The 14,338-nt window shown below is 42.6% G+C and overlaps 2 protein-coding genes across 6 annotated transcripts in view; one reads left to right on the plus strand and one right to left on the minus strand.

The window, feature by feature from the left end:
- SBF2 (SET binding factor 2) overlaps window positions 1-14,338 on the plus strand; it is a 227,759-nt gene that overhangs the window by 59,005 nt on the left and 154,416 nt on the right. The window lies entirely within an intron of this gene.
- Window positions 1-14,338, minus strand: part of LOC148116492 (uncharacterized) — a 46,145-nt gene that overhangs the window by 26,116 nt on the left and 5,691 nt on the right. For 3 of the 4 annotated variants that reach the window (XR_015729924.1, XR_015729917.1, XM_087878842.1), the window contains exon 2: window positions 2,916-2,966. The exons of the other annotated variant lie outside the window; for it this stretch is intronic. Coding sequence is in view for 1 of the 3 variants with exons in the window: in XM_087878842.1 (XP_087734968.1) it covers window positions 2,916-2,966 (51 nt within the window). In the remaining 2 variants the exon portion in view is untranslated. The remainder of the gene's footprint in view (window positions 1-2,915; window positions 2,967-14,338) is intronic. 4 annotated transcript variants of the gene reach the window in all.

A 14,338-nucleotide genomic window follows, 5' to 3' on the forward strand; every position in this document is an offset into this window, starting at 1 on the left:
CTTTAATGTTAATATACTTCAGAACAAAAGTGAAAGTTTGGTCAGTAGCCCATAACAATTCAAATGTAACATTACTTAATATAACTTTTCAAGACAAATCATGTCCCTAAATATAAGTAAATCATTCATTTACACTATAACATAACTTTTCAAATCAAATCATATCCCTAAATACAGGTATAGTCATTCATTTTCACTATACTATCCTCCCCAGGCAAAAAGATTGTAATTTTTCCATCTCCATTTTTTCCTGACTTTTTTGCGAACCTTCTTCTTCAGTCTTATTCCTCCGCCTTCTTTTATTTTTATAAGTTCTTGAATTTTCAGCTGAAGTTGCCGTACCTTACAATCTTGTTCTCTTCGCAAAGTAATTCCTTTCAGTAAACACACCTCTTTAACTGCGATTGAGAGTCCATTTTTGTAAAAAAAGATGTAAAATCCCACTTCGAATCCTCCTTTTTATATTAGAGATCCCAACACCTCCTGACAATTTTCCAGTTGACTATATCAAAGCCTCTGGAGAAATCTCTCTCAATATTTCCTGGTTACACTCTTTCAAACCTCTCAGCCTTTCCTACTTAATTTGAAAAACATCCATTCCATTTTCCAAAGGCACATTAAACTGGATTGTTTCTTCCACCTCTTCATTCAGCAACTCACTATTATTTGGCAACTGAAATACCGATACAGTATCTTCACTTGTAACTTTGTTTCGAACTTGAATAAAATCCTTGTTGAAAAACGCTTCCATTCTTTCCACCAACATGGAGGTAAATGATTCTAAAATTTCTTTAAAGAGATCCATAATCAGTATTTGTGTATTTACTGATGTTTGTAATAGTGAGCCTTCATCACTTTCAAAAAAGCCAGCCATTTTTTTTTTAATCCATCCACCTTGAACAATGCTGGGTGTTAACACCTTTATCGAGAGTTAACTTTCATTTTCACACCCTATTAGGCACAAGCACCATTTCCTTCACTCCTTTAAGCAGCTTCAAATAGTAGCAATTTATGCGTGGAATTAAGGGTTTCTTACTTGTGATTGTCTGTTCTCCTGTCTTCACTCGGTCTGCATAGATAATCAACTTAGAGGATCTCAATAAAGATTGCAGAAGTGGTCGCGACGTTTTTTCTGCTTAAAGGAGAAGTGCCCTGGATCTCGGAGTTTCACCAGACTTCCTGGGGAGCTCTCAGCCTCCAAGCCCCCAAAACTATTTCAGGGGCTTTTGGGGAGCTCTACCCCCATCCGATTACTCTCCTTTCCCTCTTCTCCTGGGGGAAAGGTTTTCCAGCTGCCAGACAGCTGATTTGTGCTGTCAGAGCAGCTTTACAAGATCACAGGGCTGGCGCTCCGAGAGAGAGCGTCCAGCAACATCGGCGGTGCCACAGGAAGTCCTCCATCCTTATCTTTTTCAGATCTAGGCCTCCTTTGCTTCAATAGGTTGCAAACATGTAGCACTGAGCCATAATCAAGAAGTTCTTTTTTATTTTATGAGAAGTGAGGGAATAATGACAATCACATCTTGTTTTTAGAAATAATGTAATGTAGAATTCTCTTTGTTCACAACTATTTGTAAAGACATAATTCCTTCCTTAATTACAAATGACATTGCATTTATTGCCAAATGGATGATGGGACACTCTATCCTAGCTCCATACCCTTTGATCAGTTTTTGAAAAGCCAATTTATTTCTTAGTCTGTGGAATGTCTACTATGGTAGTCACTGTAATCCAGGTTTATTATACTATTGTCTGTTAAATTTTCATACAGCTGAAAATTTAAAATTCAAAAAAAAAATAAACTGACTTTAAATAAATTAGAATAGGCACTTCGTTTAAAACAAAAATTCCAAAAAGTTGCATCATTTTGCATTATCAAAATATGTGTACTAAGGAAACTTTGTATTACATTTCCAGTGATTCTGAGAAAGTTGAATTCCTTGAGCTAGAAATGTATTTAGAGTTCACAATGCCCTAAAACTGAATTTTAGTTGTGTCATTTTCATGTCAAATCATGTTTCTTCATTTCTACTAGTTGAAGTCCATTCATTTTTAGAAATATAAATTTCTAAACTAAACTGCATTGTTTTCTAAGGTTCAGAACAGGAAGCATATCCCTATATAAAATACGGAGTCTTTTCAAAATCATGTGGATATTTGAATTGCCCACTAAACCACTTGGTTTAGTGAAATATATTTCAATTCAAAAGCATTAGTTATTAGCATAACCGGCAATCAGGTTTGTACAGTTTTTAAAAAATATTTTTTAAATATTGTCTTTATTTTTATAAATAGTCAAAGTGGTGGACATATCTAATACTACTTCCTCATCCTAGTTTCTCCATAGCAGCCATGTGAGGTGAATGGGGTTGAGAGAGAGTGAACTGGCTCAAAATCACCTAGCCAGCTTTCATGCCATTCTAAAGAGCTGCCTTTAATGCTGGTCTAAAGAACTATGGTACCCTAGCCTTGAATTACTTGAAATAAATTTAGGACACCAAAATATTGAGAGGGCAATATTATATCAGTTTCTGAAAAGATAAGCAAAGCACATATTTTTGCTATACTTTTAAAAGGAAGTGTAAGTCAGTCTATTCTATTGAGCTATTTTGTGAATTTTGTTAATTGTTTCATTGAAATGAATCTAAATATTTCTATGTAGTAATAATCTTGTTTTAACCTATCAAACAAGATTGGTTAAACAATTTTAATTATAGTAGAATATATAAGATTATATAATCAATATAGTTTGAAAGTAAAACTTTCAAACTATATTGCAGGTCAAAGTTATTTTTAAAAGTCATGATTCCCTTTGTTCCAAATCAGTTTCAACAAATATTTGTCACTCTCATTTCTGAATCTTATCCCATAATACCAAATGCAACTAAGCTTAGAGTTCATTTTGGAAAACTTACTCTTCTAGGTCTAATTCCATTTTTTGTTGAAGTAGATCTTGATGTTCTATTCTAAAACAAAATATTATGCAACAGAATGTTTTTATTTAAAATGAGATGATAAGCCAAATACTTTAAAAGATAAACTTCCAAAGTAAACAGTGTAATTTAAAGGCCATTAAATATCAATATCAAAGTACTATTCATTCCCATTAAAGATTTCAATTTCTGACAATCCATTAAAATGCAGTAAGTTAAAATACTCTCTATGGTACAGCGGTAGAAGGTCACCTACTAGTTAAAATGTGAAATTTATGTTTTATTTATTTCTCCCGCTATGCTGAATATCAGTTCTTAGCTTTTTCTTTTTCTTATCTTCTTCATATAGTCCACCTTGAAATGTTTTTATGATACCCCAGCTCTTGCTTAAATAAATCAATTGTGCTTATAATTGTAGTTCTTATGACATATTTTCAAACTAAATACTTTTCTAAATTTGTAATGCTGTAGACCAGGGGTCCCCAAACTTGGCAGCTTTAAGACTTGTGGACTTCAACTCCCAGAATTCTGGGAGTTGAAGTCCACAAGTCTTAAAGCTGCCAAGTTTGAAGTTCTCCATTGAGAGTGGAGACAGCAGCCAGCGTGGGTAGTGCCCATCCAATCAGCTTGAAGGACTGAGCCTGTCAATTATTCTTAGTCCCGCCTTGTTGCCGGGCATGCCCAGTTTTTGGCTCAGTCCTTCAGCGCTGACTGTGTGTGGGACTTCTCCCTGGCTAAAATTCTCCCTTTATTTCCTTCCTATTGGCCTTTTTTCGGAAATTTGGACTTGGACTGTTTTGACTGTGCTCTAGCGATTCGATTTGGACACTGACTGTTTTCTCTGGCTGACTTGGAACGTCCTGACATCGTGTTGTGAGTTTTGAAGAAGGAAGTGGACCTTCGTTACTAACGGGCTCTCCTGGCTCTAACAGGGGCGTGGGGATTCCTTGCCCTCGATCCCCTCGGGGGAAGGCATCTGAAACTTAATCTTCGGGGGACAAGCCTCCCGTTGCGCTCTCTTCGTTCCCTCGCTCACTTTCACTTTCGCCCCCTTTTCTTTGCGGCCGTTTCGGGAGGCAAATTATAGCGGCGCCCGCCATTTTAAACTGCAAATTTTGCCGCCGTTGGGGGAGAGCAATAAATAAGCTGCCTGCCGGAACGTTCCCTTTGCGGCTGCTTCCTCCCTCTATTTAAATTGAAGGTGAAGCGTGGCAGGCTGAGTGATTCGTTCGAGGAGCCTCGCGCCCCCGCCTCTATATTACTTCCGGTAAATGCGGCCTGTTTAATTTCCTCGTGGCTGATCCTCGCTGATTATAAATGCTGGCTGCGTGATCGCAACTGAGGAGCTTCGCGCCCCCCTCCCCTTCTCCTGCGCTGCAGTGGCCTTGATCTGGAGGCTTCTCTCATTGAGCCCAGTGGAGCTTCACGCCCCCCCTTAATCTGTGGCAGCAGTTGTTTATTTAGGCGCCGGCCACCATTAAAAATTAGTGGAGCTTCGCGCCCCCACCCGTGTGCTCGCTTTATAACGGTCACAAGACTGTGACCTTAATTTGCCTGATTACTTGATTGTTTGCCTCCCGTCCTCAGTAACGCTCCAAAGCCTTCCCCCCCACACCATCGCCACCACACCTTCCAGTTCGTGGAGTTTTTCGCTCCCAACTTAATTTGTCTGGCCTTGAGTGTAACCATTGAGTGACAATTTTTCGAGTCTGTCTCCTGTGGAGTTCCTCTCGCTCCCTTACTTATTCAGATTCTGATTATTGAGTCACTATCTGGTGTGTGGGGGGGCGTTACTCTCAATTCTCTTATCATGCCTAAGGCCCTTTCAAAGTCTAAGCACGGCCGGAAGGCCAGTGCAGGTGAAGTTGGCCAATCAGACTCCATGTCTGTTACCCAGCAATCTGCCAGGGAAGATGCCAGATCACATTCCAGGACTTCTCAACGGTCACGTTCTCATCACAAGTCTTCCTCACGTGGCTTGTCATCTTCTTCGAAAGTGGAACAACGTAGAGACAAAGTTTTGACCAGATTATGTGACAAGGCATGCGCCCAGTTGCCTCCTTCCACTCTTCAATCTCCTGCCCCTTCTAATCCACCTACAGTCGCCTTGCCTCATTCACCTACTCCTGACCAACTCTCTCTACAAGATTGTCCAGCGACTATTTCTGAGGAAAATTTGTGGGGGTCTGAATCAATTTCTCAACAGCCGGTTCCTGATCCAGCAACGGTACCGGAGGCTCCTTCATCTGACCCTGTGCCTGCCTGTTCTTTGAACTCGGTCGTTCCTCCAGATCAACTACAACAAATGATCGAGGCGGCGGTTCAACGGTCCTTAGCCACCCGTTCGGGCTTCTTCAGTCAACATGGATCAGTGAGAGAGACCTCCCCCTTTTCAGCAGGCCACAGTGTCGAAGGAGATTCTCATTCAGTTCGATCCGCTTCCCCTACGTCTTCTCACTACAGCCACCCTTCAGCCTTGATTGATGAAGGAGACCCTGATTCTGACCTGTCAGAAGATGAGAACCTTCCTCCGGATCAGCCAGCCTTCACAGGTCTTTTTCCTCAAGCCTTATTTAAATCCTTGCTTTTCAAGGCTGTTAATACGGCCCGTTTATCCTCCCCAAACGCTGATCCAGTTCCCCACTCTTCTTCTTCTGCATCGTTGGACCCGATGTTCGCAGAACCAGCTAGACCTATAACTTCCGTTCCTACCCCTCCTCTCTTTCTGGATGTAGTGAAACGTCAGTGGGAGTCCCCAGCATCTGCTCCCCTCCCTTCATCTAATGACAAAAGAAACTTTCAAGTATCCTCGGATCTTGAGACTCTTCTTCAAATCCCCTCGGTAGATGCTCCAGTTGCAGCTCTTCTTCCTAACTCCAATGTTCCGGGCGAGCCTGACGAAGGACTTCGCCCTGATGAACGCAGATCGGATCAGGTTCTTCAAAAGGCCTTTCAAAGTTCTTCCTGGGCGATTAAAGCAACCACCACGGCTTCCTTCTTCAATAGGACAACTTTACTGTGGTTGCGTCAATTACAAGACAAGCTAGCTCCAGGAGATGCTCGTATCAGACAAGACCTGAATAAAATTGTGGCTGCCGTACAATTTTCAGCCGACTCTACTCTAAATGCTGCCAGGTTCTCCGCTAAATCTTTGGCTTCAGCGGTCACGGCCCGTCGTTTGCTGTACCTCCGTCACTGGCAGGCAGATGCCAGACACAAGTGGCGATTGGCTTCGGTTCCTTTCAAGGGCACGAAGCTTTTCGGAGACGCTTTAGAGCCTTTCCTCACAGAAACCAGGGACAAAAAGAAGATCTTAGCAGCGGTTTTCCGGAGAGGGGCTCCCCGTTTCTCACCTTATCCTTCTCGTTCTTTCTCTCGAGGTGCGGATGGGGGGTCCTCTTCTTCTCCCTTTCCCACGTTTAGGAGAGATGGGTCTTTCAGCAGGCAGCGGGGTTCTTCTGATAGGACTTTCAGGGGGCGTTCCTTTAATTTCAAGCGGCCCTTTCGAGGGGGAGGAGGTCGTTTCGCCCGTCGCCGTCGCTGATCGCCCTTTGGATCCTCCCATTGGTGGCAGATTGGGTCTTTTTGCCACTGTCTGGGAAGAATCCACTTCGGACAAGTGGGTCCACGCCACCTTAAAATCTGGGTTGGCCATTGAATTTATCGCCCCCCCCCCTCGCACCTTTGTTTGCTGTCCGATGTCTCGTAATCCCGGCAGGAGGTCCCTCATGGATTCTTCGGTTCAGCATCTCCTGTCTATCAGGGCTATTCAACCTGTACCTCCGGGTCAGGAGGGATCGGGATTCTATTCAAGGGTGTTTCTGGTCCCCAAATCATCGGGGGGGTGGCGTCCTATTCTGGACCTCAAGCGTTTAAATAGATACGTTGTGTATCGGAAATTCAAAATGCAATCATTAAAATCTATTCTTGACGGTGTGCGGAGGGGCGATCTCCTCTCCTCCATTGATCTAACTGAGGCCTACCTTCATATTCCTATCCTCCCGTCCCATAGACAGTTTTTGAGATTCTGTTATAACGGAGCTCACTACCAATATAGGGCCCTCCCATTTGGCCTCTCTTCTGCCCCTCGCACCTTTACGAAGGTGCTGGCTGCCTTGGCGGCTCGTCTCCGCCTCCGTTCAGTCCGCCTCATGTGTTATTTAGATGATATTCTTCTGTTGTCCCCTTCTGTGCAACAGGCTGCCCTAGATATCCGCCTGACGGTTGAGACACTAGCGGCTCACGGCTTCTCTGTTAATTTAGAGAAGAGCCATCTCTCTCCTTCCACTAGAATAGTACACTTGGGTGCCCTGATTGACTCCCTTCAGGGCAAAGTTTTTCTTTCTCCCGATAGACAAGCTAGTCTGAGGCAGTTAATTTCCCGGGTTGAAGGGAGTCGGCTGGTTTCCCCCTATGTCTTATCTCAACTCTTAGGTAAGATGATATCTGCAATAGCTATTGTTCCCTGGGCTCAACTCCACGCCAGGGAACTCCAATGGTTTCTCTTACCCTTACAGAAGGCCGGCAGAGGCACTTCATTGAAGCCGATCCCACTTCCTCCAGCGGTACGAAGATCCCTTCGGTGGTGGCGCTCCCCGGCTCTATCGGCGGGTTGTTTCTTCCTCGAACCCTCGAGGGTGGTGGTGACGACAGATGCCAGTCTCCTGGGTTGGGGGGCCCATTGCCAAGGTCAACTAGCTCAAGGGACTTGGACAAGCTCGGAAGCTCGACATCCCATCAATTGGCTGGAACTGAAGGCGGTTTTTCTAGCTCTAAGGTCATTCCGTCATCTGGTCTCCGGAGCCCATGTCCTCGTCCTCACGGACAATGTCGCCGCAAAGGCTCATTTGAACAAACTGGGGGGCACCAGATCGAAGTCTCTTCTGACTCTGGCAGTTGCTTTGGGAATCTGGTCAGAGCGCCACCTGTGTTCCCTTCGGGCGGAACACATCTCCGGGGTACAGAATGTTCAAGCGGACTGGTTGAGCCGCCGGCGGATAGACAATGCGGAATGGCATCTCCTTCCGCTCCTCTTCCAGGAACTGTCTCTTCGCTTCGGCCGTCCAGTAATCGACCTGTTCGCAACTCACAAGAACGCTCAACTTCCGCTGTTCTTTTCTCGGTACCCACATCCTCGAGCGGCCGGCGTCGACGCTCTTCGAACTCCATGGCCGTCGGGCCTCCTGTACGCATTCCCTCCGATGACCCTCCTTCCCAGGGTCATCCGCAAGATTCTATCCGAGCGAGCGGAAGTGATCCTTGTAGCACCTCATTGGCCTCGGAGACCCTGGTTTGCGGACCTCGTGTCCCTATCGGTGACCCCATCGTGGCGCATTCCTCTCTCGGACAATATGCTTTCGCAGGGCGCTCTGAAGCACCCAGACCCGGCCTGGCTCAATCTAACCGCTTGGAGATTGAGCGGTGCACTTTGAGGGAGGTACAAGTCCCGGCTGATGTTGTACATACCCTATTATCCTCCCGACGGCCTTCTACGGAACGCATTTACTCTGCCACCTGGCGGAGTTTCTGCAACTGGTGTAATCAGGTCGGGGTCATGCCTCTACAACCGTCTATTATACATATTTTGATGTTTTTGCAGAAGGGCCTTTCCCAAGGTCTTTCTCCTAACACTCTCCGACGACACATTTCAGCTTTATCTTCGGTACTTACCTGCGGCTCCTTGTCTTCTCTCGCTCAACACCCATTGATCCGTCGTTTCCTTCGGGGAGCAAAGAACTTGTGCCCTCCTGTTCTGCATCGCTACCCTACCTGGGACCTTCCTCTGGTCTTACAGTCTCTTACGAGTTCTCCATACGAGCCTCTTCAGACTACCAGTCTCAGACTTCTCACCTGCAAGGTCGCCTTCCTGGTGGCCATTACTTCGGCTCGCCGCATATCTGAGCTCGCCGCCTTGTCCACCCGTCCGGACCTTTGCGTTTTTCACTCAGACCGGGTGGTGCTCCGTTTGGATCCGACATTCATGCCGAAGATCAACTCCGTGTTCCACCGGGCCCAGGAGCTTATCCTGCCAAATTTCTGCCCCCGGCCTACTCACCCTCGAGAACATCGCTGGCACTCCCTTGATGTCCGGCGGGCACTGCGGGTTTACCTGAAGAGGACGGCCCCTTTCCGTCGTTCGGAGTCTCTTTTTGTATCCTTCTTACCTACTTCTCAAGGCAGTAAGGTCTCGTCTTCAACCATCGGTCGTTGGATTCGCCAGACTATCGCCACAGCCTATGATGTTAGATCCCTTCCGCGCCCTTCAGGTTTGACAGCTCACTCCACCCGCAGCGCAGCTACGACGGCAGCTTGGGCGACACAGGCTTCTTTGCTGGAAATCTGTAGGGCGGCCACGTGGACTTCTCCTAGCCCCTTCATCAGGCACTACAAACTCGACCAGTTTGCGTCAGCCGAAGCCTCGTTTGGTCGCCGAGTTCTGCAAAGAGTTGTTGCTGGAGAGGACAATGCGGTCCAGCGTGATCCCCCCCTTACTTCGGGACAGTGAACTTGGGTATGTCCCACGCTGGCTGCTGTCTCCACTCTCAATGGAGAAGGATCGTTGGTCTTACCTGATACGTTCCTTCTCGTTGAGTGGAGACAGCAGCCAGACCCTTCCCTGTTCGTTCTTCACGCTGGACTCGAGAACCTTTTTTTCTGTCTTTCTGCCTTGTTTTCTTTGGTCCCACACACCGAGTCTGTCTTCCAGTCTTCGCCAAAACTGGGCATGCCCGGCAACAAGGCGGGACTAAGAATAATTGACAGGCTCAGTCCTTCAAGCTGATTGGATGGGCACTACCCACGCTGGCTGCTGTCTCCACTCAACGAGAAGGAACGTATCAGGTAAGACCAACGATCCATCTCTGCTGTAGACCATTATTAGCCTCCTCTTCTCTGAAAATGACTCTTGGTTATTCCTCATCACTGCTTTTTCTTTTTCTATCATTTGAACATAAATTAGTAAGTGAAGCTCTTATTTTTAACAGTGTGTCAATTTAATTTTAAGTAGACTTTAAATTTCCATTGTAAATTTTGCGGAAGTCACTATTTATACCCTTAGTTTAAAAAGCTACATTTTAAATAAATTGAACTGAATTCATTGATACTTGTGTTAAAACCTAAGTACCAAGCAGTTCACTGATATGTCAAAAAAACATGGTTAGGGATATGTACTATTACGATCAGATGTCATTTCCATTTGTTTAGTTGGTTCTTTTTCCTAGACGGGATTAAAACTATGTGTAAATAATATATAAGACAAAAGTATGTTCTTTGAAAATACACATGCTAGGTTTAAACTTTACTACTGTGCATGTGCATTCATGTGGTGCATAATGAATCACTAAGTCTCTTCTCTAATCATGTGTTTGTGGTTTTCAATTCAAGTGTATACAAGTACAAGAATGCATGTATTGCATAGCAAGTCAATTACGCTGCTAAGTGCATTTTGGTGAGTTCTTCATCAAAAGCTCCTCCCCTCTTTTCAAACTGAAACGTCAATGTTTGAGAAAAGCTTAATTTTTATTTTATTAATTTTTATTAATAAAATAAATTATAATCCCAGTCATGCATACTTTAAATAGTTCATACTATAAATTATATCTGAGTTATTTGTAGAAAATCTGCAGGTTTTCATTCTAAAGATATTTATGTCTTCTTAATAGCTAATCTAAAGATAATTCTAAGATTCAGAATAATTAATATAAAAAATTATTGTGGTACAGACTAGAAGCATTTCCTCAATTCTCTTCCACTAATATCCTTCCCCCCCTTAGTTTTATAGTATTAACCACAATACAGTATTACCTTTTCTCTCTCTCTCCCTCCCTCCCCCCTCTCTCTCACACACACCCACCCACACAAACAACGATGACAAATAATTTGGTGAGGGTTAACAGTGGTGAAAAAATATATCAATTTATTGTGATTTTTGGAGTTTTATTTAGATTCAGGTGATCCAAACAGATGAAACATATAGTTTTGGGCCACATTAAATCAAAGTAAATGTTCTTTAGACCGTAATTAAAATTTAATTTTGTTACTTCCTAATTTGTCTAAAATTTGATTACACCCTGTATTCCTAAATAGAGTGGGAAGACGATGAAGAGATAGTTTTGTGTTTGACAATTTTAGTTCTTATTCACAGTGAATGTTTTTATCAGGGCTCTCCAATCATAATACTTTGAGTGTGGGAATGTTGCAATAATTTTGCATAGTTCAGCACTTTCTGTTGTTTTCTGTTCCTGGAGCAAAGAAAGTAAAATGTTTTTGTGATGTTTGTGGGACTGAAGAGAGTGTGGCATTAGTCTGTGCTGGGAACATGCTGTATTTTTAAAGTCTTCTGCCTCTCTTCCTCCTGTCATCCATCCAACTCCTATAGCACTTTCAACCACTTTCACCTCTTTTTCCATGTTATTTTTACTACTGCTTCTAGCATTTTTATACAAATGACTTATATAAAAAGCCCTTGTACTTATGCAAAAGCAGTTACCTTTTTAAAGATCAGTTCCTCTCAATTCCTCTCCACCCCTGAGTTTGACATCAGGGTTGTCAAACTCACGGCATCACGTGACATATCGGGACTTTTTCCCCGTCCGCTAAACCAGGCGGGGGCGGGGCCAGCACATCCAGTCTGCGGGCCACAAGTTTGACACCCCTGACCTAGATCATTCATTCTTAATTGCAGCTGCATGTAATTATGTATGTAAGTAGGCCTCCAACTTAGTTAGCTGTTCTTATTAGGAAAATTAGACAGTAATGTAATTCCTCTCTCCTAAGGAGGTACACCTAATGGAACCTAATGGCAGAGAAGCGCCTTCTCTGTGGTGGCTCCTCCTGTGGAACATCACATCCCCACAGAAAAGATTGCCTCCTACTTGAACACTCTTTTACAAGGCCCTAAAGATCTGATTTTGCCAACGGGCCTGGGGAACCCAGAATGGGGGGGGGAGCCCATCAAGTTATTGATTGACTGATTATTGTCACTAGGGAACTGGGGGATTATCACATTTTATTGTTTTATATTGAACTTTTACTTTTGTAAGCCACCTGGAGTTGGGTAGCCATATAAGTTTTCTTAAATAAATGGGTTAAATAATATTAAAAACAAGTTTTATGGATGATAAATATTGATTTGTTTATTTCTTGAAAGATGCTCAAGTAGCTAGAAAGTTTATGTTCAGACAACCTTTTCCTTTTCTTCAGTCTTTTCATCTGTTCTATCACTAAGTAAAAACCACTGGATATTGTGCATAGTGAAATAAAAATTTATTATGCATAGTAATAGTAAAAAGTCCAGACATTTTCAGTTCACACAGCAAGATAATATTAGAAGTTACAGAGTTATCAGAGAAAAAGAGGCATCTTGCTTCAAAATATTGAGTCGACAGCAACTGGACTTAACAAGCAGTGTTTTTAGATTTTTTTTCCATTGCAAATGTCAGATTGATCTAGTTTTTAGTAATACGTCTTGACTGTCTTTTAAAACTGCATATCAGAAAAGCTTAGTTCACAATGATTGTTCTTGATTCTGGTTGTACTCATATACTTGCAGAGAGACTTGCTGATGGTTTGAAGTTTCTAAGATGTGATGTTGGCTCTTTTATCTGTTTTATGACCTTTGCATTAAATTTGACCTCATTTTCCCCATTTAATAGTGGAATTGGAGCTTGTTTAAGAAAAAGAGCAGTTCATACTTTTTCCATATTTAGTCATAATCTTGAGGAAAGGTACTCAAAAGCAGTGATTTCTAGAGGATCAAGATCAAATGCTTTGCTATTTGCTACCTCTGTGGCAATCTCTTAATTGATCTTTAAAACATGAAAGTTATCAACCACTCCAAAGTCAGCATCAACATAAATAAATCCTTTTGTGTGAGGTGATAAAATCTCAGAAATATGTTTTATTCTTTTTTTACTCTAATACATCTCTGCCCTGATTGAGTTTGTCTTATTTATTCATCTTGTCCTTTCATCAAAGGGGATCAGGCATATGTATCACCTTTTTTCTCATTTCTTCTATGAGGCAGTATTGAGAAGGGCAGGTTAGACCAAGATACTGACTATTCATAAACTGGGAGCTTTCTCATTGGAGAAGAAGAAAAACATATGATATAAATATAATTTATGTGCATTGTATCTACACCTATTATTTTTATTTACCACCTATTATTTTTGCCATTTATGCTTTGTTGCTTAATGCTACTTTTACAGGAAATGCCATTTCCTATAAAAATATAAGAGAGTAGCCATAACACTGTATGTGGATACTTTGTTAACTTTAATCATACATGATTTGTAAACAAAAAGCAAAATAATATCCTTTTTCTAGGACAAAATTTGTTTTTATATCAAATCTTAGATGATTGATTCAGAACAGTGTTGTCTACCAACAGCTGTTGGTAACAACAGCTCTCCACGGTTTCAAACAGCAATACTTTCTATCTGTAGTTGGAGTGGGCAGGAGTTAAACCTTCGATATCAACATAAAAAAACTGAAAAATCATTATATCAGCAATACTTAAATTTCTCCAGTTCTCCTTATGGGCTTGATACCACCACATTTTTTAAACTTAATAAGGTAGTCAATTTACCCCGAGATATTGCAACTGTCAAGCATCAAAATTTGGTCATGTGACCCTGGGGATGCTGCAACAGTCGTAAGTATGAAAAATGGTTACAAGTGACTTTTTTCAGTGCTGTTGTAACTTCAAACGGTCACTAAATGAACAAGTGTCAAGGTCTATTGTATATACAGTCATGGCCGTAAATGTTGGCACCTCTGAAATTTTTCCAGAAAATGAAGTATTTCTCACAGAAAAGTATTGCAGTAACACATGTTTTGCTATACACATGTTTATTCCCTTTGTGTGTATTGGAACAAAACCAAAAAAGGGAGGGAAAAAAGCAAATTGGACATAATGTCACACAAAACTCCAAAAATGGGCTGGACAAAATCATTGGCACCCTTTACTTAATATTTGGTTGCACACCCTTTGGAATAAATAACTGAAATCAGTCGCTTCCGATAACCATCAATAAGCTTCTTACACCTCTCACTCGGAATTTTGGACCACTCTTCCTTTGCAAACTGCTCCAGGTCTCTCTTATTGGAAGGGTGCCTCTTCCCAACAGCAATTTTAAGATCTCTCCACAGGTGTTCAATGGGATTGAGATCTGGACTCATTGCTGGCCACTTCAGAACTCTCCAGCGCTTTGTTGCCATCCATTTCTGGGTGCTTTTTGACGTATGTTTGGGGTCATTGTCCTGCTGGAAGACCCAAGATCTCCGACGCAAACCCAGTTTTCTGACACGTGCAGAAAGTGACCCAGTACGACCCAAAATCCGTTGGTAATCCTCAGATTTCATGATGCCTTGCACACATTCAAGGCACCCAGTGCCAGAGGCAG

Source organism: Pantherophis guttatus, chromosome 1 (assembly GCF_059756535.1).
Source record: "Pantherophis guttatus breed Tessera chromosome 1, ASM5975653v1, whole genome shotgun sequence".
NCBI classification, from domain to species: domain Eukaryota; kingdom Metazoa; phylum Chordata; class Lepidosauria; order Squamata; family Colubridae; genus Pantherophis; species Pantherophis guttatus.